General features: G+C 52.6%; 2 protein-coding genes across 12 annotated transcripts; one reads left to right on the plus strand and one right to left on the minus strand.

Moving 5' to 3' along the window:
• The first annotated feature begins 27 nt into the window (after window positions 1-27).
• Window positions 28-9,203, plus strand: MBD6 (methyl-CpG binding domain protein 6). Of its 11 annotated transcripts, none has more exons than XR_013967275.1 (15): window positions 1,802-2,088; window positions 3,117-3,180; window positions 3,357-3,493; window positions 3,797-3,899; window positions 4,031-4,193; window positions 4,420-5,472; window positions 5,649-6,310; window positions 6,590-6,743; window positions 6,939-7,114; window positions 7,242-7,655; window positions 7,747-7,814; window positions 8,026-8,089; window positions 8,234-8,403; window positions 8,667-8,730; window positions 8,989-9,203. XR_013967275.1 is itself a non-coding variant. In XM_080811477.1 (13 exons), exons 3-13 carry the CDS (start codon window positions 3,381-3,383, stop codon window positions 8,306-8,308), a joined length of 3,045 nt encoding a protein of 1,014 aa, XP_080667603.1. In that variant the 5' UTR covers window positions 28-47; window positions 3,117-3,180; window positions 3,357-3,380; the 3' UTR covers window positions 8,309-9,203. The 11 variants fall into 11 exon arrangements, 5 of the variants coding, with proteins under 5 accessions (XP_080667603.1, XP_080667601.1, XP_080667605.1 ...); XR_013967277.1 differs by having other exon boundaries at window positions 7,762-7,814; XR_013967278.1 differs by having other exon boundaries at window positions 6,939-7,108; window positions 7,762-7,814.
• A 152-nt stretch (window positions 9,204-9,355) lies between these two features.
• Window positions 9,356-23,503, minus strand: DCTN2 (dynactin subunit 2). Its single transcript, XM_080811508.1, has 14 exons — window positions 23,215-23,503; window positions 22,213-22,281; window positions 14,098-14,194; window positions 13,864-13,925; window positions 13,451-13,549; window positions 12,796-12,956; window positions 12,452-12,602; window positions 12,058-12,123; window positions 11,792-11,830; window positions 11,551-11,628; window positions 11,390-11,461; window positions 11,066-11,168; window positions 10,860-10,951; window positions 9,356-9,809 (listed from the first exon to the last, which is right to left on the minus strand). Exons 1-14 carry the CDS (start codon window positions 23,248-23,250, stop codon window positions 9,723-9,725), a joined length of 1,212 nt encoding a protein of 403 aa, XP_080667634.1. The 5' UTR covers window positions 23,251-23,503; the 3' UTR covers window positions 9,356-9,722.
• Window positions 23,504-23,945: the final 442 nt, after the last annotated feature.

Genomic DNA, 23,945 nt, shown 5'->3' on the forward strand with positions numbered 1-23,945 from the left:
GTGTTGGACCCGGAAGTGGCTTTGGGTCACGAGGCTTCGCGGAGGAGGTGAGTGAGTCATGCGCGCGCGCGGAGGGGAGAGCAGGAGGGGGAGGGGAGGAAAGGGGGGCGGGGATGATGCAATGTTTGGCAACCGGTGTCTCCGCGCGCACGCGCAGGGGACTACAAGGGTGGTGGGAGGCGCGGGGGGTGGTGGTGGTGTTGGGGAGAGAAGAGGGCGGGGCGCCAGCGCCCGGCTCCCAACGGCCCCAACGGCTATCAACTGTGGCTGCCCCTTTGCTGCCTACGAAGCCTCAGGGCAGCTTGTCTTGCTCAGGAGTTCTTATTCCGCCCACCTGGCATTAGCCCCTGTTGCACCTTCTCCGTAAGGGACTCCAATTTAGCTTGGTTCCCTCCCATTTAATGGGCACAAGGTCTTTTAAACCAACCTCCTTTGAAAGTTTGCATCCAGCCACAGGACTGCCTAACGTCTTCTCGAGTATTATTCTCGTGAATCTCGAGGTCTTCTCTTTTAGCCCCTTAAATGCCTCAGAAGGGACCGAGGAACTTGAATACTTTTGATAGTCATTTTCAGCTCCTCGCAGAAGAGCACTCTTAACTTCTATCTTTGTGAAGTTTCTAATGCGCCCTCAGCATGCCAGAATTCATGTCCCTTGCCCAGTGGATGCGATTCGCACTGTTTCCCCACCCGTCATTCCCCCCACCCCACGGTGCTCTGGTGCTCTTCACCAAAAGATCAAGACCCGCCCTTTTCAGGGTACCAGACGCCCAAGTCCTGTAACTCCCTGCTGTGAAGAGCCACTGCTCAAGCCTCCTGCCTCCTAGGTGCTTGGGTTGCATTAGCGCCCTGTTGCTTGGGACATTGGGTGCACTTGCGCGCACAACTGCCTTGGACTGGGTTGTCAGGAGCCCAGATTCTAGCCTCACCTGCCCCCCACTTGCCCAGGGATCCTAGGCCAGCTACCTAATTTCTCTCTGCCTCAACCGTTCTTGTTTGTAAATAAAAGGTAATGAGTTGTGAAGGTAAAATGAGAGAAGTATGAACTTGGAGGGTGCTTCAACAAAAGTGAAAAGCACCACTTAAAATGCAAAGTATTTTTCTTGAGCCATTAGGTAGAAAAAAGATGCCATGTGGCGGCCGGTTACATATACTGTCATACCCTCGTGGGGGCAGCCAGAATTAAGTAGTATCTGTCACAAGGTCGGTTGTGGCTGGAAGGCAGGTTTAGGTGGTGGTGTGACAGTGACAGGTCCTTGGCTAGGCCTGCTCTGTTGCTCCAGACCTCCATTTCCCCTTCTGTAAATGGGGGTGGGGGGGGTGCGTTGGACCAGATGGTCTCTCCTGGCCCGAAGACATGACCAGGTTGTCAGTGACAGGCAAAGGTCATGTGACTTGACAGGCTGAGGTCGTGTTGTGACATGTTGACCTGGGGAGGCGGGTCAAGTCCCAGCACACTACCCGGGAAGCCTTTGGGGCGGGGCAGGGCAAGTCGCGACTTTCATCTTTTGGGGCCGGCCCCTCCCGGACCTGACATTCCTGGCTCCCCCAACAGATTGTGGCTTTCGAAGGGGCCCCTCCCGGGGGAGGGCTAGGATTGGCCACCAGTGGCCTGGGAAGAGGCTCAGATCCTTCCGCGGAGGGCGGGGGGGGGCCGCGTGGGGTGTTTGTTCTCTTGGGGATTAATGGGGGGTTGTGGGGGAGGGGTAGGCGCGCTCCCGCATGCGCACTGCGGCCCCTCCTGTTGGCTCGTCGTTGTCCGCTGGGCGGGGGCCCGGCCCCGCCCCTCTCCCGTCCGGGCAGCGGCGGCGGCGGCGGCGGCTGCGGCGGTGGCGGCGGCAGCGACGACGGCGGCGGCAGCAGCCTGCGCGGTGCCTTCTGGGAACGGAATCCCCAGGGCTGCCCCTGGCCCCCATGGCGCATGCGCGGGAGGCCGCTCGGTGATCCGCGGCGGCGGCGGCGGCGCTTCCTGCTAGGACCGGCCGGGGCCGTACCGGAGGCTCGGGCTCCACCGACCCTCCTCCCACTCCCTCCCACTCACCCTCTGGGCCGCGACTGCGCAGGGCGGGGCCGGCCGAACCATGGGCCGCGGTGAGTGCAGGGCCCGGCCCCCCCCACCCCGCCCCTCCCCCTCCCCTCCCCTCCAGTCCCTACCCTCTGCCCCCTCCGCGTCCTCTCGGCCCCTTTCCCTGGCCCCATCCCCACTCCCCGCCCTCACCTGCCCCCGCCGTTTCTCTCTCTTAATGCTTGACTTTTGCCTTCTTCACCTCCCTCCCCACAGTGCTTCGCCCACCCTCCGCCCGCCCTCTCCCCAAGTTCCTTCCTACTTCGTGCGCCTTCCCCTCCTCCCCAAGCTGAGGGAAGCAGGCTGGGTGACAGGGCGCCTTGTTATGAGAGGGAAAGTTTAGAAGCCGCCAGTGTGGGGTGGGAGCGATGGTGAGGTTGGAGAGGATACTTGCAGGGTTGGGGGGGCGTCCCCACATATCAGAGGAGAGTCCCTTTTGGAGCCAGTCTGAAGCCAGTGGGGTAGGAGGTGCTGAATCCCCCTGCCTGAGGCTTGGGGAGAAATCAGGAGCTTCTCAAGACTCTGAGAGAAGACAGCTATAATTCCAATCTTTCTTAAGAAAATCCAAATGAACTAGATCATTGATTGTCTAATGGAGCAGGCATGGGGGGTTCCGTTGGTACCACCCCAGAGGGCAGTTGGGCAATTGCCTGGTGACCTGTGGGCAATCTATACTTTTTATATGATCTTCCTGGGGGTAGGGAACAGCAGGGGGCCAGACTCTGGGAAACTTCCTAGTGTCTTGGCATTATGGGAATTTGCTCATACTCCAGGGTGAAGTCTTCTGTCTCTGATGGGACAAAGGGGCCTTGCCCTTTATGTCTAGGGATTGGGCTCTGATTCCCTGGTCCCTGGGAGTTGAGGCTTTGATCCTCTGCTTCCTAGGGCCTGTATATGGAAAGGATGGTTGTGGACTCAGCCAGCAGATCCCTGAGATCTGTGTGTGCACTTACTTTGGAGGGTTAAGGATCTTTCCTTTGAGAGTGTCCTGAGCTTTGGTTCTCTTCTGCGTTGGGCAGGTTTCTGACAGTCTCTTCCCTTTCCTGTGTTGCAGGTGTGGGCTAAGCCGGAGGCCCCGGCTTTAGACTGGACCCCACAATGTTTGCAGAGATGTTCAGGTAGCCACGGTGGGATGGCAGTGAATTCTTCATTTCTCTCCCAGCTCTCCAAGGGTTTCTCCATGCCCCTGAGTTCTTTCGGGTCCCCCCACAATCTTTGCCTTCCTGGAGTACTCCCCCAGGTACCCAGTGCAGTTTAATCCTCCTAATGCCCACATGGATGTCTGTATTATCAGGCACGTGGGAGCTGATTACACACAATGAATGGGGGCAATGAGAGCAGTGGAGCAGACAGAGCTGGGGGCCCTGTGGCCACATCTGTCCCCATCGGCTGGCAGCGCTGTGTTCGAGAGGGTGCTGTGCGCTATATCAGGTATGGCTCCTCAGAGTTCCAGAGCTCTGTCCCCAGGACCTTCAGTGCCTGTGTTTTCTCTCCCGCCTCTCCTCTCAGCGCCCAGATCTCTGATACCCTATTGCTCTCCTCTGTTCTTCCTTCCTCAGCTTTTCTGCTCTCTGTATGTCTGGCCCTTTAACTATGTTCTCCCTCTTTCTCTTTCCACATCCTTTATCCTGTGTCCTTCCTAGGAAGGTCTTTGAATAAGGAACTGTCCTTTAGGCATGGTTTTCTGATTCAGTGTCAACTAACTCCGTCTTCTCTGACCCTGTGCTCTCCCAGCCCAAGTGGCACAGAGCTGTCTTCCTTGGAGCAAACCCGGAGCTACCTCCTCAGCGATGGGACCTGCAAGTGCGGTCTGGAGTGTCCACTCAATGTCCCCAAGGTCAGAGTGGTGAGGGGTGTCAGAGAATACAGGGATAAGCCAAGGGACTTAATACAAAGTCACCAATCGTGGTAGCTCTTCTCCCAGTTTCCACTCTCTCAGGGGCCCTGCCCATGACTCCCACCTTACAGGTTTTCAACTTTGACCCTTTGGCCCCGGTGACCCCGGGTGGGGCCGGGGTGGGGCCCGCATCAGAGGAGGACATGACCAAGCTGTGCAACCACCGGCGGAAAGCCGTTGCCATGGCAACTCTGTATCGCAGCATGGAGACCACCTGCTCACACTCTTCTCCTGGTGAGTCTTCTTCACTTTATGGATAACTGAAAAAGACTTAAGGGCCTGGAAGAGGGATGGTGGGAGGAGCTCTATGAGAGGGAGCAAGGAGAAGGGTGGAGTGGGGAGTTGCTTGAGAGGAAGGCACAGGGAAGTTGGGAGTTTATGGGATATGGGATGGAGAAGACAAAAGAAAGTTGTTGGAAGGGAAGCCACAGGCTGACTCTTCATTTCTCATTTATTGCAGGAGAGGGAGCGAGCCCCCAGATGTTCCACACTGTGTCCCCAGGGCCCCCCTCTGCCCTCCCTCCCTGTCGAGTTCCCCCTCCAACTCCACTTAATGGGGGTCCTGGCTCCCTTCCCCCAGAACCACCCTCAGTTCCACAGGCCTTCCCCCCTCTAGCAGGCCCTGGGGGGCTTTTCCCACCACCAAGGCTTCCTGACCCAGTCCCCTCTGGAGGCAGCAGCAGCCCCTGTTTCCTCCCGAGGGGCAATGCCCCCTCTCCAGCCCCACCTCCTCAACCTGCTATCAGCCTCAATGCTCCCTCCTACAACTGGGGAGCCGCCCTCCGCTCCAGCCTGGTGCCCCCTGACCTGGGCTCTTCTCCAGCGCCCCATGCCTCCTCCTCACCACCTTCAGACCCTTCTCTCTTCCATTGTAGTGATGCCTTAACGCCCCCTCCTCTGCCCCCAAGCAATAATCTCCCTGGTCCCCCTGGCCCCCCTGGTCCTGCCACTCAGCCACCAGTGTCTTCAGCCACTATGCACCTGCCCCTGGTCTTGGGACCCCTAGGAGGGGCCCCCACGGTGGAGGGGCCCGGGGCACCTCCCTTCATTGCTAGCAGCCTACTCTCTGCAGCGGCCAAGGCACAGCATCCCCCGCTCCCCCCTCCCAGCACTTTACAGGGCCGAAGGCCCCGTGCCCAGACACCCTCCGCTTCCCACTCCTCATCACCCCGTCCCTCTCAGCGTCGTCCCCGCAGACCCCCAACTGTACTGCGATTGCTAGAAGGGGGAGGCCCTCAAGCCCCTAGAAGGAGCCGTCCTCGGGCCCCTGCTCCTGTCCCCCAACCTTTTCCTCTCCCTGAGCCATCCCAACCGATTCTCCCTTCTGTGCTGTCCCTGCTGGGACTCCCCACCCCTGGCCCTTCCCACTCTGATGGAAGCTTTAACCTTTTGGGGTCAGATGCACACCTTCCTCCTCCCCCAACCCTCTCCTCAGGGAGCCCTCCCCAGCCCAGGCACCCTATCCCTCCCTCCCTGCCTGGGACCACCAGTGGCAGCCTCAGCAGTGTGCCAGGTACGTGAGTGTGGTAGAGCTCCTCCTCCTCTCCCGGTGGAAAAAGGCAGCCAAGGCACTTAGGGGAGTTTAGAGAGCTCTTTGGTGGTTTTCTGGGTTGGAGGCAGGAAGGTTGGGTTCTTTGGATGCTGGGAGAAAGGTCCTCCCTTGAGCTGAATTTCTCTTTTCCTTTGCAGGTGCCCCTGCCCCACCAGCTGCCTCCAAAGCCCCCCTGGTCCCCAGCCCTGTGCTTCAAAGCCCATCTGAAGGGCTTGGGATGGGGGCGGGCCCAGCCTGCCCTCTGCCTCCCCTGGCTGGTGGGGAGGCTCTCCCTTTCCCTAGTCCTGAGCAGGGCCTGGCGCTGAGTGGAGCCGGCTTTCCCGGGATGCTAGGGGCCTTGCCTCTCCCTCTGAGTCTGGGGCAGCCTCCACCTTCTCCATTGCTCAGCCACAGTTTATTTGGTGTGCTGGCTGGGGGAGGGGGACAACCTCCCCCTGAGCCTCTGCTACCCCCACCAGGGGGACCTGGCCCTCCCCTAGCCCCAGGCGAGCCTGAAGGGCCTTCGCTTTTGGTGGCTTCACTGCTTCCACCAGCCCCTTCAGACCTTCTTCCACCCCCTTCTGCACCTCCTAGCAACCTCCTTGCCTCTTTCCTGCCCCTGTTGGCCCTGGGCCCCACAGCTGGGGATGGGGAGGGATCTGCAGAGGGAGCTGGGGGTCCAAGTGGGGAGACATTTTCAGGTTTGGGAGACCTGCCCCCGCTACTGTTCCCCCCACTTTCAGCCCCCCCCACCCTCATAGCTTTAAATTCTGCGCTGCTGGCTGCCAGCCTGGATCCCCCCTCGGGGACACCCCCCCAGGTGAGGATAGGGGCTGAGTGGGTGGGACAGAACAAGACGTAGAATCAGGGATGGGAGCTGGGAATCAAAGGCTTTCGGTTTCATGCCTGAGCTCTTCCTCAGGGCCTTTGGGGAGGGCTTAGTTCTTGGCTGGGGGTAGGATGGCTGCAGGAACTGGGTCTGTATTTAATAAGCGTGGCCTACTTCACGTGAGGCTTCAGTAAGATCGTATATGTGAAAGTACTGTACGTTTATGAAATTCTTCACACACATAGTGTCATAACTATTCCTTGTGCTTAGCCCTGTGTCCTGAGTGCCCCCCAACCTGGACCACCTACCTCCAGTGTCACCACGGCAACTACTGACCCGGGGGCCTCCTCTCTGGGCAAGGCCCCCTCCAACTCAGGGAGACCCCCCCAACTCCTTAGCCCTCTGCTGAGTGCCAGCCTGCTGGGTGAGTCTGAGGGAAAACTGGTGTGAAAGAGAAAAAAAGGAAGCAGTAAAAATTGGGAGGAGAAGCTGGATGACTTGGGGAGGAGTTTTTGACCCTGGGGTTAAGCCCAGGAGGTAAACAGGGTCTGCTCAGCCTAACTGGGTTGCGGGTTGCGGGTTTTGGAGGGAGACTCCTGAGCTTCCAGCTTCTCCACAGGTGATCTGTCTTCGCTGACCAGCAGCCCTGGAGCCCTCCCCAGCCTGTTGCAGCCTCCTGGCCCTCTTCTCTCTGGCCAGTTGGGGCTGCAGCTCCTCCCTGGGGGGGGAGCTCCTCCACCCCTCTCAGAGGCTTCTAGTCCCCTAGCCTGCCTGCTACAGAGTCTCCAGGTGAGGGTATGTGTTGGGGGTGGGGGGTGAGGTGTCGCGGACAGAATTTTTTCCCCAAACTGGAAGTGGATGTTTTGAGTTACAGTAGCCAAGGAACCATATTTGGGACTAAGATTTTACTTTTTGCCTGCAGATTCCTCCAGAGCAGCCAGAAGCCCCTTGTCTGCCCCCTCAGAGCCCCACCTCAGCCCTGGAACCAGAGCCTGCCCGGCCTCCCCTCAGTGCCTTAGCCCCACCCCACGGTTCTCCTGACCCCCCAGTCCCTGAGCTGCTCACTGGGAGGGGGTCAGGGAAACGGGGCCGGAGGGGAGGAGGGGGACTTAGGGGCATTAATGGTGAGGCCAGGCCAGGCCGGGGCCGAAAGCCTGGTAGCCGGCGGGAGCCTGGCCGACTGGCCCTCAAATGGGGGGCACGTGGTGGCTTCAATGGACAAATGGAACGGTCCCCAAGAAGGACCCACCACTGGCAGCATAATGGGGAGCTGGCTGAAGGGGGTGTTGAGCCCAAGGATCCATCCCCTCCTGGACCCCATTCTGAGGACCTTAAGGTGAGTGCAGGGTGATGGAGGTTTGGGCTGAAGGGCTCTGAGGAAAGGCTGGGAACATGGTTCCTTTTCCTAATTTTTCCTATACATACAGTCTGTGTTTTCCCAGGTGCCCCCAGGGGTAGTCAGAAAGTCTCGTCGTGGCCGGAGGAGAAAATACAAGTGAGTGTTGGGCCTACCCTAATCCTGGCCTTTTGCTACTTGATGGTTTATAGAAATGTCTAGAGTGGCTTGACTTTCAAAAAGGCACAAACTTAAATATGGATGGGAATATTATGCCTTTATTATCCAAAAGTAGAAGGTTTCCCACCCAAACTCTGAGCTTCACGTGGTGCTTGGGAAGCGTTCCTGACCACCCGTGCCCTTACTGCAGCCCTACCCGGAACAGCAGTAGCTCCCGCCAGGACGTTACCTTGGACCCCAGCCCTACAACCCGCGTAAGTGTGTGTCAGGGTTGGGGAGGGGGGTGTTGTAAGGGATGAGGCAGGAGGAGAAGAGGAGTAGAGGGAGTGGGGAGAAAATAAAAGACTTCCTGATACCTAGCTGTTTGATCACTTCTTTCAACTTCCCCTCTTGTATAGGCGGCTGTCCCTCTGCCTCCCCGGGCCCGCCCTGGCCGTCCTGCCAAAAACAAGAGGAGGAAACTGGCCCCTTAGCAGCCATACCTGGAGCTGGATCTGACCCTGATTGGGGAGAGCTGAGTGCTGAGCCTTGGGAGCCCCTGCCAGCCACCTGTACCTGTGGACAGTGGGTGGGGGCACTACTCCCCACTCAGAGCACAAATGCAAGCCCTTCCCCTACAATCCCATCCTGAGCCATTGCAGGGGGTAGGGAAGCTCACCCCCTCCCCCCCAAAGCCATGTCACTGAAAAGGCCTGGGGGGGTGGTATATGGCCCTCTCCCCACCAGGCTAAGGGGAACACCCCCTTCCCCAGGTCTTTTATTTGTTTAAGTTATTTTTGCACAAATGACTCTTTTATATTTAATTCGACTTCATTGCCTCCCTTCTTGAAGCCAGCAGGCTCAGTTTACAAACCTGTGAGCTACTGTTGGCTGCTGCCCTCCTTCCCAGTGAAAGGTACAAAGCAATAAGCATCATGCATTCCCCCCTCACCCCTCCAACACCCCTCTGCCTCTGGCTCAGGTTGCTCAAAGCACAGATCCCCCTCTTACCCCTGTCCCCAGGTTTGAAACACATAGCCTCATTTCAAGGTGTAGCCAGCTTCCCTCTACTTTCCTCTGGGATCTAAAAGGGGGTAAGGGGGCACAGAGAGCCCACTGGGCCTCTCCTCCCACACACACTACACTGCCCCTTCTCCCCCATCGGAACGCTCAGAGACGTTGTGATGATGCGACCGAGGATTATGCAACGTGGTCCAACCGGAGCGGCCAGCACGACCCGCTGTCCAGGGGCTGCCTCCTGCCTTTTCTTTTGTAAAGACAAGACCCTTGGGAGTTTTAATTCTGTTTTGTACTTGCCCTGTGGGGCCTCCACTGCTTTTCTATGGGAGACACTCTTAATTTAACAGATGAGAATATTTTGAAACTCTGGCTCTGACTCTGTACTCATTTTTTCCTTAGTTCTTTAGTAAGAGCAGGTTACAGTTTAAATCTCTCATAGCAGAGAGGGGCTGAGGCTGCCTATTAGGCTGTGAAGGTCCGTCTCAGTGCCGCCTCTTCCCCAGGAAACACAGCACGGGCCATAGAGTACAACAGCATTTAATGGTCAGAAACAGTTGTACAGAACTGCAACCAGCCATGGGAGCTGTGCTGGAGGACAGGACCCAATCCTGCCCCGCCCCAAGCAAAGCAGTACTGGACAGGAGCTGGCATGTGGTGAGGCCCATGTCCCCGGGGCCTGAGGGGAGACCACCATCTAATGTCCCCCAGCTACCACTCTGTATTCCTTGGAGGAGGGGTGAAAACCCCACATGCAAGAAGAACCCCTTTGCCCCCAGTGTCAAATGGTATGGGGATGCAAGAGTTATAATTAAGGGGAAACCCTATGTAAGCTGTTAACAGAGTTCAAGGGGGTAGGGATTACCCCCGTTCTCCATCTCCTAAAGGTGCTCACTTTCCCAGCTTCTTCATCCGTTCGTCAATGTTGGCAAAATTCCCCTCAACCGTGGACAGGTTCTCACGCATGGTTTTCTGCACCTAGAAAGTCACAGAGATGTTTTACTCTATCAGGCCCAGGTGCCTGCTTGAGTGAGCACCTGAAGAAATGCTCTTGGAGAAGACAAGAAATGGAAGCATAGCTTATGGGCCCCAGAGTGGGCACGTGATAGTAGCTGTTTTGGTGTGTTTTATATAATGAGGAACAGGTATGGTTTTATGGTTTTACTGGAATGAGAGTTTTACTGGCTCAAAAGTTTAGAAAACAGCTCTAGAGGCAGAACATATAGTTTATATATTTCTTCATTTATCTTTTTTTTTTTTTTTTTTTTTTTTTTTTTTAAATTTTTTATTTATTTGTTAGAGAGAGAGCGAGCGAGCACAGGCAGACAGAGTGGTAGGCAGAGGCAGAGGGAGAAGCAGGCTCCCCGCGGAGCAAGGAGCCTGATGTGGGACTCGATCCCAGGACGCTGGGATCATGACCTGAGCCGAAGGCAGCTGCTTAACCAACTGAGCCACCCAGGCGTCCCTTCTTCATTTATCTTGATGGTCCTGTGGTGTTGGGTCTCTCCGCTGTAATTCTGCCCTCAGCACTGAAAACAGTGCCTCCAAGAGAAACTGAGGACCATGTGCTAGGCACTGCTAAGAATGAAGGTGAAGCTCACTGGCCAGTGTCAGAGAAGAGGAAGCGGCAAAACGAGGTTGGGGCCTGCTGTTCATTTCAAAGTCCATACTCCTCCCAGTGTGCTGTGCTCTGGATACAAGCACATCTGGCTGAGGACCCAGGGAGGGGAAAGCTAAGCTGAGACTGTAGAGGGACTGGGTAGGTGCTGTAGGAAAAGCAGGTTCACTGGAACTCTTAACAATTCACTCACAATATTTCACCTAATCCATACAACCCTGAGGTAGGTACAGTTTTCCAGATGGTAAGATGGAGGTTCACAGGTTAAGTAAGTTGTCAAAGGTCCCACAACCACTGACAAACAGTAGAGACTCAAACCAAGCCCCTGCCATATCATGTTACAACCTGGGCCAAGGCAGAACCCAGGCTGCTAGAGAACGGAAGCAGCAGACCAATAAAGGGGCACACACCTGGGTCAGAAGGGTGGTGTTGTCCTTGAGGGAGCTAGCAATCATCTGCTGTGTGGTATCCAAGTGGGTCAGGAGCTGACCAAACTGCATGGCTACAAAAGAAGGTAGGGAAGGTATGGATGACATCTGAATTCCGACAAGAGGGGAGGAAACAAAAGCTGCTCACTGTCCAATTCCTCTCCTCCCCCCAGCAGCGGGCCTCCCACCTTGCTCATGCAGCTGCTTGATGGTGACAAGTCTCTGTACCAGCTCTGGAAGGGTGGAGGCGATGGGGCTCCAGCGCTGTACGGTGTCATATAGCTGGTGCACCTGGTGGGGACAGGACAGGGCACCGAGGGGATGGCCAAGTGAGGTACACAACGCCCACCTGGCAAGGGTGGGGTGGGTGGGGGCAGGCCCCTCACTGTCTTAGCTGGTAAGAGCTTATGAAGACAGCACCTCTCAAGCTCGGGTAAGACCACCAGAAGGACTCAGAGAACACGAGGGAATAGGAGAGGGTATGGAGGTGGGGGGGAAGGGCTCTTCCTGACCTTGCTTTGTGTATCTGCATCTTCTACAGAAGCTTTATGCTTGGCAATCTCATTCACCTTTCCCAGGACACTCTGAAAACACAGACTTCAAGGTCAATAGGGCACCCAGGGCTTCTGAAGTCCCAAGCTACCTGTAATCCAGTTTGCCCTCCATTTAATACCTGTAGCCGAGCCTCCACTTGGTCCAAAACTGCAAGGTCCAGGGCGTTCACCTTTGCTTGCAACAGTTCTACAGTCTCCTGGGGGTAGAGGTTGGGACAAAATTCATGGAGGGGAAAGAATCAGACTAGGAAGACGCCACCACATATTCCACTGGAGGTGATTAATATATAGCTATGGACCCACAAACCCAACCTCACTATCTCCTCTGTAATCCAACACTCTGGTTCCTTGTATACTCACCATGAGACAGGCTCCCTGCACACCTGCTGAAAGGGGATTCTGGTGGGGAAGAGGAGGAAAGAAATCAGTGGTTCTTGTGTCTCCTCACTATTACTACCGTCTCCCTATTACCATTTCCCATCCTTTCCGGGTCTAGCCGGCAACCCACTGGCTGATCTGATAAGTGAAGACCTTCCCACTCTCCCCGGGGTTCTGTGGAATGCTCTGAGTGTCAGGGAAGAGAGTGCAGGATGCAAGGTCAGACTCAGTAGAGGAGAGCACCTGACCTGAGCATCCTGATCACAGCGTACAGTTGCTTCCAGCTCTGTCAGGCGCTTCTCAAGTTCTGCAACCTAGGACGAGAAACAGAGTGAGACTCGTCACCCGCCTGCCTGCCGCTGCAGCAGGCACTAACATCCCACTCTTCTCTGCTTGTCCGCTTGCCATTCCCCTCCCTCCTCCTCTCCACTCTGCCAAGGGACCACTTTCTCTAGAACACAACCTGATCACATTCTTAAAATCTTAACTGAAAGTAGATGGGTGAGGGAAACATGGAGAACAAAACATCAAGAGGAATGGAAGCATTCCCAACACACTGATATCTGATCCCCTGGAGGGAGGTAGGAAAGTCTTCAGGGCCATGCTACCCCAGCCCCCCAACCAACCTACATACGTACTTACTTTGGCAGCCTGAGAGAACTTGTCCTGTTCAGGCCGAGAATGTAGTTCGTAAGTGACAAGGCTACTATCTACAAGAGTCCCACTGGTGGTCTTTCCCCCTGAACCAGTTCCTTTGCTGTTTTTGGTTGCCTCCAGCTGCAGCAGCAGGCGCCTGGGACGGGAGACCAAGTAATAAGATCACAACTTGAAGGATGTGGGCCAGCCCAGCCCTTTCTCATTTCTGCCTTGCGCTCAGCATTAAGGAACACCTAGGGTACCTCTCCCCTTAGTATCCTGGCCAATATCTGGCTGAGTCTCCCTATGCCCCAGGCAGCAAGGATTTCCCAACAAAGCAGGACACCCACTTAGCCAGAGCTCCATCAGGGTCAGTAAGGTTGATGGCTGCATCTGGTCCCAGCAGCTTCTCAAGGTGGGAAGCAACTAGCTGCTGCTTCAGGGCGGCCAGCTGTTTAGCCAACACCACGGGGGTCAGCTTCTCTTCAGTGGCGGACTCCTTCACCGTTGCCTGATATGAGAAGAAGCAGACAATGAGAGGTGGCTGGGGGAATCAAGACCAGAAAAAGGGGGTACCTGGGTGGCTCAGTCGGTTAAGTGTCTGCCTTCGGCTCAGGTCATGATCCCAGAGTCCTGGGATTGACCTCCAAGTCTGGCTCTCCACTCATTGGGCAGTCTGTTTCTCCCTTCGCCCCTTCCTCTGCTCATGCACGCCCGCGCGCGTGCGTGTGCGATCTCTCTCTCTCTCTCTCTCTCTCTCGTGTGCTCTCTCAAATAAATACAATCTTTAAAAAAAACAACAACAGATAAAAGGATCAAGGCCCTTAAGAATGGCTGTGGCTGAAGTTACTGGATGGTTCTTACCCACCTATGGTACTGAATATAGATCTATTTACACCCCTAAACCTAGGAACCCCAGCTTCCTTACCCAAGAGCCTTGAGAACCTTTTTCCTCCTCTGCTATGTAAGTCAGGGCACAAAGAGGAGAAGGGAGTTTACAAGTACCTTGATTTTCTCAACTTCAGCTGTCAGCTCTTGGACCTCGTGCAATAGTCGCTGGTACTTCTGCTGCGGTGTCTCCTTCACTCCCAGACCCTCTCCAAGCTAGACAGCAAGCACACAGAGTGAAGTTACATCCCTCGGTACAGGGAGCCTCCTCAAGAATTTATCCAAACCCCGAGCTTACGTTATAAGGGTATCCCATCCAACTCAGAATGCACAACACCCTGGTACAGAAAAACTAGAGGCCTGGAGACTCTCCAGAGCAAACAGCAGGGGAACTAGGCATCCTCAACTGTATCCTGCTGGGTTTCTCAGGACCCCCAAGGAGAGAAAAACTCAGAAGCCTGACTGTGTCCCTTGATGTCCCTCCTAACCAGGATCACTGCACCATCCCCATCAACACACACACAACAAACCAGCTCATATTCTCCAGATTCATATCCTGTTCTCTTGGTTTTTCCAATACGATCTGAGAAATCTGCCAAGAAAAGAAGATGGAATTGAGGGCCTGATCTAGGCCCAGGGCAGCCACAGTCTCAGGTGACTGTCAGGGCTACCATGAAAGATCTCCATGAAGACCCTCTCCCCCAGAGCAAGTCTTTATGGCCTGAGGATAGACCTCCCCCATCCAGTTTCCAGCCCAGTCTCACCAAGTCCCTTTGTCCCCACTCTCTTGTCTTTGAACTTGTCATAGGCGGCATTGGGATTGACAATGATGTGCTCCACACTTGTGCTTGTCAGCTCCTCCTGCAGGAACAGGGAGTTCAGGCCAGGGGCAGATTCATTCTCATCCTAGACTTCCCTGATCCCACAAAACCCCCAAACCACTAGAGGAGACTGGGCCCCACATTCCCAAGAGAAGAGAAGGGCAGCTCCACTCCAAGTTGCTGACCCAGGCTCAACCTAGGAAACGGAAGCTTCCTGGTAAATTTGGAGTCTCAGTTGTATAAATATTAACACCCTGATTCAAGGAACAGAGGTAGCATAACCTCCCCACCCACTCTGTACATAAGCCTCCCCCTCCCCTCCACCCCACCACCGGGGCCCTCCCAGTTACCTGGCACACACCATGCACTCAGGCCAAGAAACTAGCCTGACCTCTTTGAACCTCCCCCTCCCAAAAGTAAATCTCCTTGCTGCTGAGGACGGACATTTCAAGCTAACCTCCCATCCTTGCTGGGAGGAAAGAGGAAGGGTGGCAGACATTCCAGCTGCTAACTCTGACAGTGAATATGCTGCTAAAGGGAAGATACCAGCTCTGAGATACAAAAGTAAAGCTGGGAGAGGACATGACCAGCAGTCCTGTGCCAAGGCTGCCATTAGGCTGGGGAGTTCAGGGTACAGAGAGAAGAGGCAAGAGGTTACTATATATTTTTTAAGGGATGTCTTAGAAGCAATAAGCATAAGCACTACCTGCTTGCCAAGAGGACGCCCGGTGAGGGCCACGCCTATATCCTGACATGGAAGTAGCCCAGCAGCTTCTCAGAGAGAAGCCTCTCAAAGAGAAGCCGCAGCACCCGCCTCTTCTCCCTGCGCCCTCTGCTCTTGTCTCAAGCACTGAAGCTCTCTCCTTAGCAGGGAGCATGGGAAAGAAAGTAATCAAGAGAGTTTACCCTAGCAGAGTGGTTCCCTCCTTACTAGATACTGACTGGCTGTTCAGATTCCAGTAACTACACCAAGACCAGGCACTTCACACTACATATCTCCTTCCCTTGTCAGCAATCTGGCAGCTCTCACTGCCCTCCTGAAAGAGGGGGAAGGAGGCCTGGGGATCTTGTGCTATTGGGGACGAAAGCTCCACCTTCTATAGAAGGCAGCTGGCAAAGTGAGTCTTCTTTCCTTTAACTAGAACAACAGTTCTCAACCTTGCCTGTGTATTTGCGCCACTTACAAAATGTAAATTAAAAATAAATTAAAATTTAAAAAAAAAAAAAAGAGGAGAAAAGGCCTGGGTTCTCTGCAGATTCTGATTTCATTATTGTTCTGGGGTAGGGTCAGGAGAGTAGGCCAGCTGAAAAGCTACCCAGCTGATTCTAACATGCGGCCAGGACTGGACAGAGAGTCTCTGCCTGTGTGTGGGTATTGGGGGCGGGGGCAGGGGATGATAATGGAGAGGCATCATGAAGAGCAGCAGACAGACGCTCCATCCTTCATCTCTGATCTGCTATTAAAGAAGGAATCAGTGTGAGTGGCAGCTTTAAAAATAGGGAAGAGAGGGAGTAAGGAGAAAACATCAACTCTGACCTTTACCTCTTCTTCAGGGAAGTGCTGAGCAGCTAAAGATTAAGGGAAAACCAAAGGGCTCAACATCCTGTGTGCAAGGGTAAAGAAACAACTGAGCCCCAAATTATTGTCTTTAATTTTCTCTGAAATGTATGGCCAGAGCACCCACAGGCCAATAACTGTGTGGTCTCCGGCCTCTGCAAAGTGTCTGAGGACTCCCGACGAGGGGAGATGACCACCTTCTCTTAAGTTCACAATCAAGAGTATGCCACTCCTCCCTGTGATTGCCCCAGTCAAGGCCAATGAGGTAGAAATCCATTAAAAAAAAAAATCCTCTTAAAAAGACAAATGGGAAGCATAGTCTATTGACCAAGGAAGGAAATTAATCATGGCTGCCATCTATTAATACCCTCATTACGGGCCAGGCACTTTGCTGATGAGAACCTACTTTCCTAAGTAGGTAAGGGGTTGGTTGAGTAGAAAAGGGTCAATGTACAGAGTGTGGGCCTCAGAGGTCCTGGACAGTGGCAGGAATTAACAGCGCTTTCATCTCACTCTTTCCACTTCAGATCATGGCCTGGATCAGGAGAGCTGCCCGACACTGGCATCCCCTCAGAGCCTCTCCAAGGATGTGGTCCCAGAGACTCAGATGGCCAGCACCCTTCTGTCCTCCAGTGGCACCCGTTCCACCAGTGCCTCAGAGATCTGGGGGCATGGGCTGGGGGCAGTGTCACTACAGTGATTCATAAGATGGAAAAAGGCTGTCGGCTGGGGGTGGGGCTGGACAGAGGGATTAAAGATTTAGCAGAGACAAAAGGATAGAGAAACAACTGCCCATCACAGCACACCCCATTAAAAAGCAGATGAAAGGTCAGGCTTCTTACCAGCTCCTTGTGGTTTTCCCCAGAGGTGAGAAAATCAAAAGAGTTAAAAGGAAAGGGAGTGGGGAAATGGGGGTGAGGGAGGGGAAAAAAAAGACAAAATTGTTATTAGCAAATTGTCACATGCACTACATGATAGCTTCAAACACACTGCACCATAGGGCCCAGGGGAGCCTAGCAAAATTTGGGGGCCCAGAAGTTTCAGCTGGAGCCACTACATACCCCAAGAGAAAGAAGACCTTGGGACCCTTTCCTCTCTGGCGGTGAGAATGTCATGAAGCTCTGCCATTAGAAGCAATGTAAGATTATCTGAGAACTAGTGAGATGTTGCAAGCTAGTGGCATGGAACAGGAAAGTGGGGGTGGGGGCAGACAAGGCAGAATGTGAAGCAGAGGCTGTGGGGATTCTAAGGACACGTAGCTGACCGAGGGGCTTCTGAGTCCTTCTCAAGGGGGGACTTCATGGTTCAAGTCTCGCTGTCTCTTGGCTTCTCTAGTCTTGAAGAATGAGATGTCTGGATGGTGGAACTGGTCACAATGAGGGTGCCCGCAAGGGTAGCCTGACAGGCCTTTAGGTTAAGCAGAACAAAATATGTCAGGAGATGGTGAGTGTCAGGAAACATGAAGCACCCATTCTCGTTTTCTACTGCCAGAGGAGAGGCAGGGCACGTCCCGGCCCCTTGGACAGTCCAGTGTGTTTGCATCCACCTTGATTAGTTGGTAACTCCTCCCGCAGCCCCAGGGGAACCAGAGCAATTCTGCTATGATGTGCGAGCACAAAGAACCCAGAGGATACCAAGATTCACAGCTCCCAGCCCACGTGCAGAAAATGTTTCTCCCACCCTCTGCTCACAAGATTCACAGAGGTTAGAGCATGGACAAGGGGGAAAGGTGAGAGTACTCCAAAGAGGCCTTCTTTTAGTCCAGATACAGAGACAAGGCTCTGGCTTCTAGGCAAGATGGGTAAAGAACTGCCAGGAGGGAAATCTAGTGGTACGCCCTGCCTCTCCAGGAGCTCTACTGATGGGCACGCAGAATCGTGGAAGCTTAAAGGTGGTTATGTATATATGACAATGCACGGTGGGACAAAGACAAGGGCTTCCTGCCTCAGAGATTTCACCTAGAAACGCCTGAGCCTCCAACTCTCCGTCCCCTGTCTGATGCCAGAGCCCAGGTAAGCCAAGACTCCTGCTTCAGATCAGGGTCAAGACAGATCCAGACCCTGTGGTCTACACTGGGAGGTCTCTGCACAGAGGGAGGGTAAGCACTCACAGGTGCACACAGGCAAACACACAAGGGGAGGCACACACACACTACCTTTCTCTTACTTGCCCCACCAAGCTAAAACGAGCTTGGGAGAAACTCAAGGAGAGAGAGACAATGAGCTGTAAGTTCAAGTTCAAATCATGAGGAACAAGCAGAATGGGGGAGGAAAGAAAATCAAAGAAAAGGAAAAGTGGGATATTAGTCTGTAAACCGTATACACCACCTCCAGGTCTGTCCTTTGGGGGCACTGTGGGATGATGAGTTTTTAGGCATAATTCCTATAACCTGGAGTATTAACAGTCACCACGGAAACAGTCCACCCAGCACCTTGATTGGAAAATTCTAAGTGTCCTGATCCCAGGTATCAGTTTACCTGGTACATGACTCCCAGTCCCTCTCACTAATGGACCCCCTGACTCCCCAGGGCTGTTTGGCTAAATGGCTGTGCCTCAGAGGGCAAGACCTGAGGTTCTAGATCAGACAGGGAAAGAGGCCACTGCTGCTCTCTGAGCCTGTTAAGGCTCCTTGCCAACACTGCAGCCAGGGGGACTTCAGAACCATGCTGACAAGGAAGCTGGAGAATGCTGTAGAAGAAAACTGTCCAGGATGGATCAACATAATGCTGACCATCCACCCATTCCTAAAGGAGGGGTACAGAAACAGAAAGACTTGTGAAAGCACAAATAACCCAAGTTATTACGTTAAAATTACATGTAACACTCCTTTCCCATCCCATTTACTTTTGTTTAAAGGCTTAACACAGGGAACATTAAAATGAGTATTTCCCAGGGGTAGTCTACACACAGCTAAGAAGTGAGGACTGTGACTGTCCCCCTTGTTCTCTACCCTTGTCTAGAATGGCTAACAGTTACTTCTTTTCTCTTAACTTCATTTCAGTCTGAGGAGGAGAAAGCCAACCCCTTCTAACTCCAGCCCCTAAATGCCTCATATGCAAAAGCATTCCTAGCCTCCATGTTTCTATTCCATCCTCCATTGGACAGTTTTATTCTGCAGACCTCACAAGGGAAAGAGACAATGACTCATGAATCAGATTTGTACTTCCAAACCTTGATTAATGATTTTTAAACATAAGACCAGTAGGCCCCTTAATGACCCAGCTAGGGACTCGACAGAATTCAAAATGATTAGCTACAACAACAGTACAGTGACAGAGCATTGCATGCGAGATGGCAGATGAAAAAAAAAACATGCAGAGAAGAAGCATCGAATGGTCTTACTTGTGCAAACTAGTGTCCAGGCAAGGTGGTGAGGAGGGAGGATGGGGGAAGCATTAGGAAAAACTCAGGTAAGTTCAAGAGCGCCAACAGTCAATGAACACAATCAAGCAAACTCTATGGTATCTCAAACTGTAAGGAAGACAACGTACTGTTTCTCATCTCAAGCTGGTGGAGTGTCCAGCAGTATCTACCCTTTGGAGAACAGCCTCTGCCAGGGCCCTGTCAGACTGTGGCTAGGTCATTTTTTCCCCTTTCACATGGCACTGGAGATCAGTAAGGCATCAAGGGAGAAACTATAGCCTGTTTCTAGTGAGATTTTCTAAATTTACTCTTCTTGCTGCAGCAGTTCAAAAGCCAGGAGCAGAATGCCTCACAGACCCAAGGTAGAATGGGAGTCCAGCAGGGAGGAAATTCCACTCGGGAATTAGCTTTCCTGACAAGACATTTTAAGAAAAGTCTCCAAGTAAGCCCATCGTCCAAATCAACCCAGGAGTGTCTGAAATGCAGAGACGAGATTCTCTTACATTGAAGAGGAAAGGGCTAACGTGTGCTGCTGTCTGGCCCATTTATCTTAGAGTATTTTCCTTCCTGCTAAAATTGTTTTAAAGGAATAGTAGGAAAATCAGGATCATCTTTAGCAAAATTAAAACCTTTTATACTACTTTCCTCCACCATCCCCTCCACTATAGGAATTGCAATACTTTTATGATTAAATTAAACTAGCAGTGACAATCTTTAAGGGACATTATTTCCTTCAGCAGCTCATTTTTTTCCACAGTGGAGCAATCAGAGGAAGGAGGTTAAAAGACAGGGAGGGTCAACACTCTTTGATTATTCCTTTAAATAAAAATCTGGAGATCCCCCAAAAGGTTCCTTTAGAAGATGGTCATATTGGTTGTCTTCAGGGAAGGGACCTGGGTGGCGGCAGGCAGGGGTGGGAAGAGACTTTTGTTGTATGCACATATATTATCTACGTTAAAAACGAATCAAATTAAAGTTGAAAATAATCTGGAGACTAAGGCAAAACATTCTGTTGCCAGGGGTTAAGGTGACTGAAAACCTCACAGTTCAGCCACAATACTGGTGATGTGTTGTCATCAGTGCTAGGTCTTGGGAAAGGAGGGGACAGGCTGCTAGTGAGAATTCAGGCCTCACAGACATGAGGTTTCTGGACTAAGTACAACCCACTTCTCTTCAAGCTGCACATTTACATCAATATTAAGAGCAGGAACAGGACCATTACTCAGCTGACTTCCCGAAGGCTGCCCTCCTAAGGCCCACAGGGACACCCAGAGGCCAGAGGCATTAGCTGACATGAGTAAATATCTCAGCGCCCTCCTCCTTCCTGAAGCAACTGAAAGTCTCCCCACCCTTCTCCCTCCCGCCGAGTGATGAAGATTCATTTAGCTGTGTCTTAGGTGATGGAGGCAACTTGACTCTTCTTGTATTTACCATCCAGCTCCTATGCACTGCTATACCGTCATCTTGAACAATATGCTGCAGGAAATGAACACTTCTGGAATCCCTCCCTATCAGCTGTCTCACTAGGTATTACTGAAATAGGCTGCTCAGGCGCCGTGGGGAAAAACAGCCAATCAGGGCAGCACATTCAGGTGCTCCCATGCCTGTCATCTTCTTCTTAAGAAACATCCCAGGACTTTCAAAAGGAAAACTACGCATGTTATTTTTTTGTTTTGGGAGGGGAATTGCTGTGATACTGCCCATTTGTATCACAGTCAGTGACAAACAGACAACCTGCCATTTATTATCTCACCATGAAGCATGACACTTTATGGGCAGAAGCCTAGGCCAGAGCTGAACAGTCTCTGAAATGGGTCAGAGGACTGAAGTCCTCAGCTTCTACACTCATGCTCTGTGAGGTCAAAGACAGCTTCCTAGTAACATACATCTTAGACTGACAGGTGCACACCCAGGTCCTTGAGCAATGACAACATCTGCATTATCTCCAGATATTCAAGCTTGGGGGACAGACTGACATGCCAGCAAGTACAGAAGCCACAAGGAACACACCACTGAGAGAGGAGACAGGGAAGGTGTTCCCACAGAGTAGGAACCACTTCCACATGGGGGAAATCAAATAAGGAATAAGTGAGTACGCCAAGCCATACATTAGAAGCCAGCAGCCAGCATTCTCCAGGACTAACCAGCCCCACAGACATAGCCACAGGACTTGGAGACACACATACGGAGCCTGCTTCATCAATGTGACCTTAGCCCAGCTCTCTCTGGAATAGAACCTACAACACATCTTGTAAAAAATGCTAACAGAAAAAAAAAAATGCTAACAGAACTTTGTTCCCCTTGCCACTTACATACAAGTTTTTACCATGCTGATTTCCATTCACTCCATTTTGTTTATTCCATGTTTCCTAACCTGTATGTATCCTAACTCCACCATTAGTCTGGGGCATCCTTAAAGGCAGGGACATTTCTTCCTCTGCATTGCACAAAAACCAACATGGAATGAACACATTCAATCAACATGCTAAGTGGTTCCCCTCACGGTTAAAATGTGTCCACAGCTAATTTCTTCCTTAGAGTTCTTCTTAGGTCTGAAAGTGCTAAGGGACTCATTCTCTTTTGCTGTAGGACATATTTACATTCTTCCTCAAATTCGTTTTGCTCTGACTGGATCCCTTATCTTTCTAAAATCTCCACATCACTTTCTCATTCCTTGCTCAATGGATACTGGGTATTCAGGAAAAAGACTATTCCTCTATATTTCAAAATCTAGCTCCTGCTGGATACTGATGAACATGCATCAAGTGAAATATTTTATGAAACCCAAGGCTTACTTCCTAACCTCAAGGAGTTTATAAGTGCTCAGGCTTCAGGATTCATTACCGTAGACTAGCACCCAGGGGCCTCCCTAAATCACTGGCTCCAAATGAAACTGTCTTGAGATATTTCAACTTTTATTTAAAAAGACCCAAGTCAGGTCTTGCTAGTTGTGATTCCACAGACAGGGCTCTCCTTCCTGGCATTCTTCACTGTGGCCGTAAGCCTGCAACCTACATACCTCCTAGGCTGGGTTGGCATACCCGCTTATTGTTGTGGCTCCCCATTAAAGGGAAAGGGTCAGCCTGGGGGAGAGAGGTCAGGGTCCATAAGAGCCCTGAAGCAGCACATAGTCTTACCGCATCAAACTCGGCTTGATCATCCTCAGGCAGATCGCTGGTTTCATAAACATCTGGCTCGTTCCTGGCCTGCAGACAGAAGCAGTGACCACCCTACCTCATTACCCAGCATCCACCAATACCCCTGACCCACTCCATTTCAATAAGCTAACAGAGAGAATCCTGTGAGGCCAGGATTCTGTCCCTTCTCTTCTACCTGTCCAGTGAACTGTATATTAGTTCCCATCTCTTAAAGGGGTGGGGATGACAGAGGGCACAGTTGGGACCTCATGGTAAGTGGTGAGTGTAAGTGATGACAAAGATGTGACCCTGAATCTGAAGGGGTGTGGGCTCTTGGCAATCATTATGCTCGAAGTAGGAGAGCGTTATCTTCCAATTAGGCCCTATACACCGCTACCCTGGCACAAAGGTTGAGAGTGACTCAGTACAAGGTCCTGTGACCCAACCCCCACCCTTGAGAATGCAGGCAGGGCAGCACAAAAGGAGGGAACAGGCCGGCATGTGCGGGGGGTGGGGTGGGGAGGAGGAGGTGCAGGGGGGCGGAGGCGGGTTTCCTGGGGGGCAGAGTTCTCTATCTGATACTAGAAGGGTTCTGCCATGGTAACCTCTTCTTTGGTAAGGTGAAGGCCATCACCAAATAGCCTGGTGTGTTTGGGGTGGGGATGGTGGGGGGAGGGGCCTTATGGGGAGATTGGAGAGACACGGGTGGTGCTGACATGGATGGTAGAAACACTCGGGCTAAAGAGCTAAGCGCCCAGAGACGATTTTTGGGCGGAGAAACCGGCGACTGCCAGAAAAAGGGCCTGGTAAGTCATTCCGCGGCCGGGCCAAGTCAGGTCGTAAGAGTCCGGAGGATGCAGTGGCCGGTCGGGGAGCCAGAGGCTAGAGCCCTGGGGTGGAGGAGGGGCTGCAGGCGGGAGGGGTCACGGGTTAGTGTCTGTTGGGGGTCCTTAGTAGGTCGGGGGTGCGGTCCTGGGGAGCCGGGGTTGGCCCTGTACTCACAATGCCGGGAAGGTCGGCGTATTTAGGGTCCGCCATGGCGGCGGCGAAGCGGGGTTGGGGGACCGGGGCCTCGGTGGAGCCGGGGCCGGTGTTCGGGTAGGGGAGAGGCTGGGTCCGGGTCCCGGGCTTAGGCGGCGGCAAAGGGAGCGGCGGAGGAGGTGGAGGAACAGGAAGTCTCGCGACAGGAATCGTACAGGAGCGAGAAGGGTAAGGCAAAAGTCGCGAGAACAGCCCGCTACCACACCCCTGGAGGGGCCGGGATTGGCGAGAATGCTGCCAGGGAATGAGGTAATGGCGGGGGGACGCCGCCTGGGATTGTGGGATGTGTAGTCTTGGCCCACTCTGGCTTGGACGGAGAACGACAACAACGCGCCTTGGGAGTTACTTCACACAACTTATTTTCTTTCATTTTTACATCAAGTCTATGAAAAATATTTTGTAATTCCTGTTTTTCAGATGAATACGTTTGGGCTTCCAGAAATTAAATGACTAGATAAAGATAATCCAGCCTGTCGTGCTGTGGCACAGAAAGAACTTCAAAAACAATAATAGCAAGTAAAATTTAGTAAGGGCTTAGTCATGTTAGGAAAGAAAACGTTAAGTAATCTTCTCGAGTTAGAGCTATCAAATAAAATATAGGGCACCTAGTTAAATTTGAATTTCAAAGAAACAACTAATAAGGTTTTTTTTTAGTATAAGTATGCCCCATATCATATGTGGGACTTACTAAC

Source organism: Martes martes, assembly GCF_963455335.1.
Source record: "Martes martes genome assembly, chromosome: 8".
NCBI classification, from domain to species: domain Eukaryota; kingdom Metazoa; phylum Chordata; class Mammalia; order Carnivora; family Mustelidae; genus Martes; species Martes martes.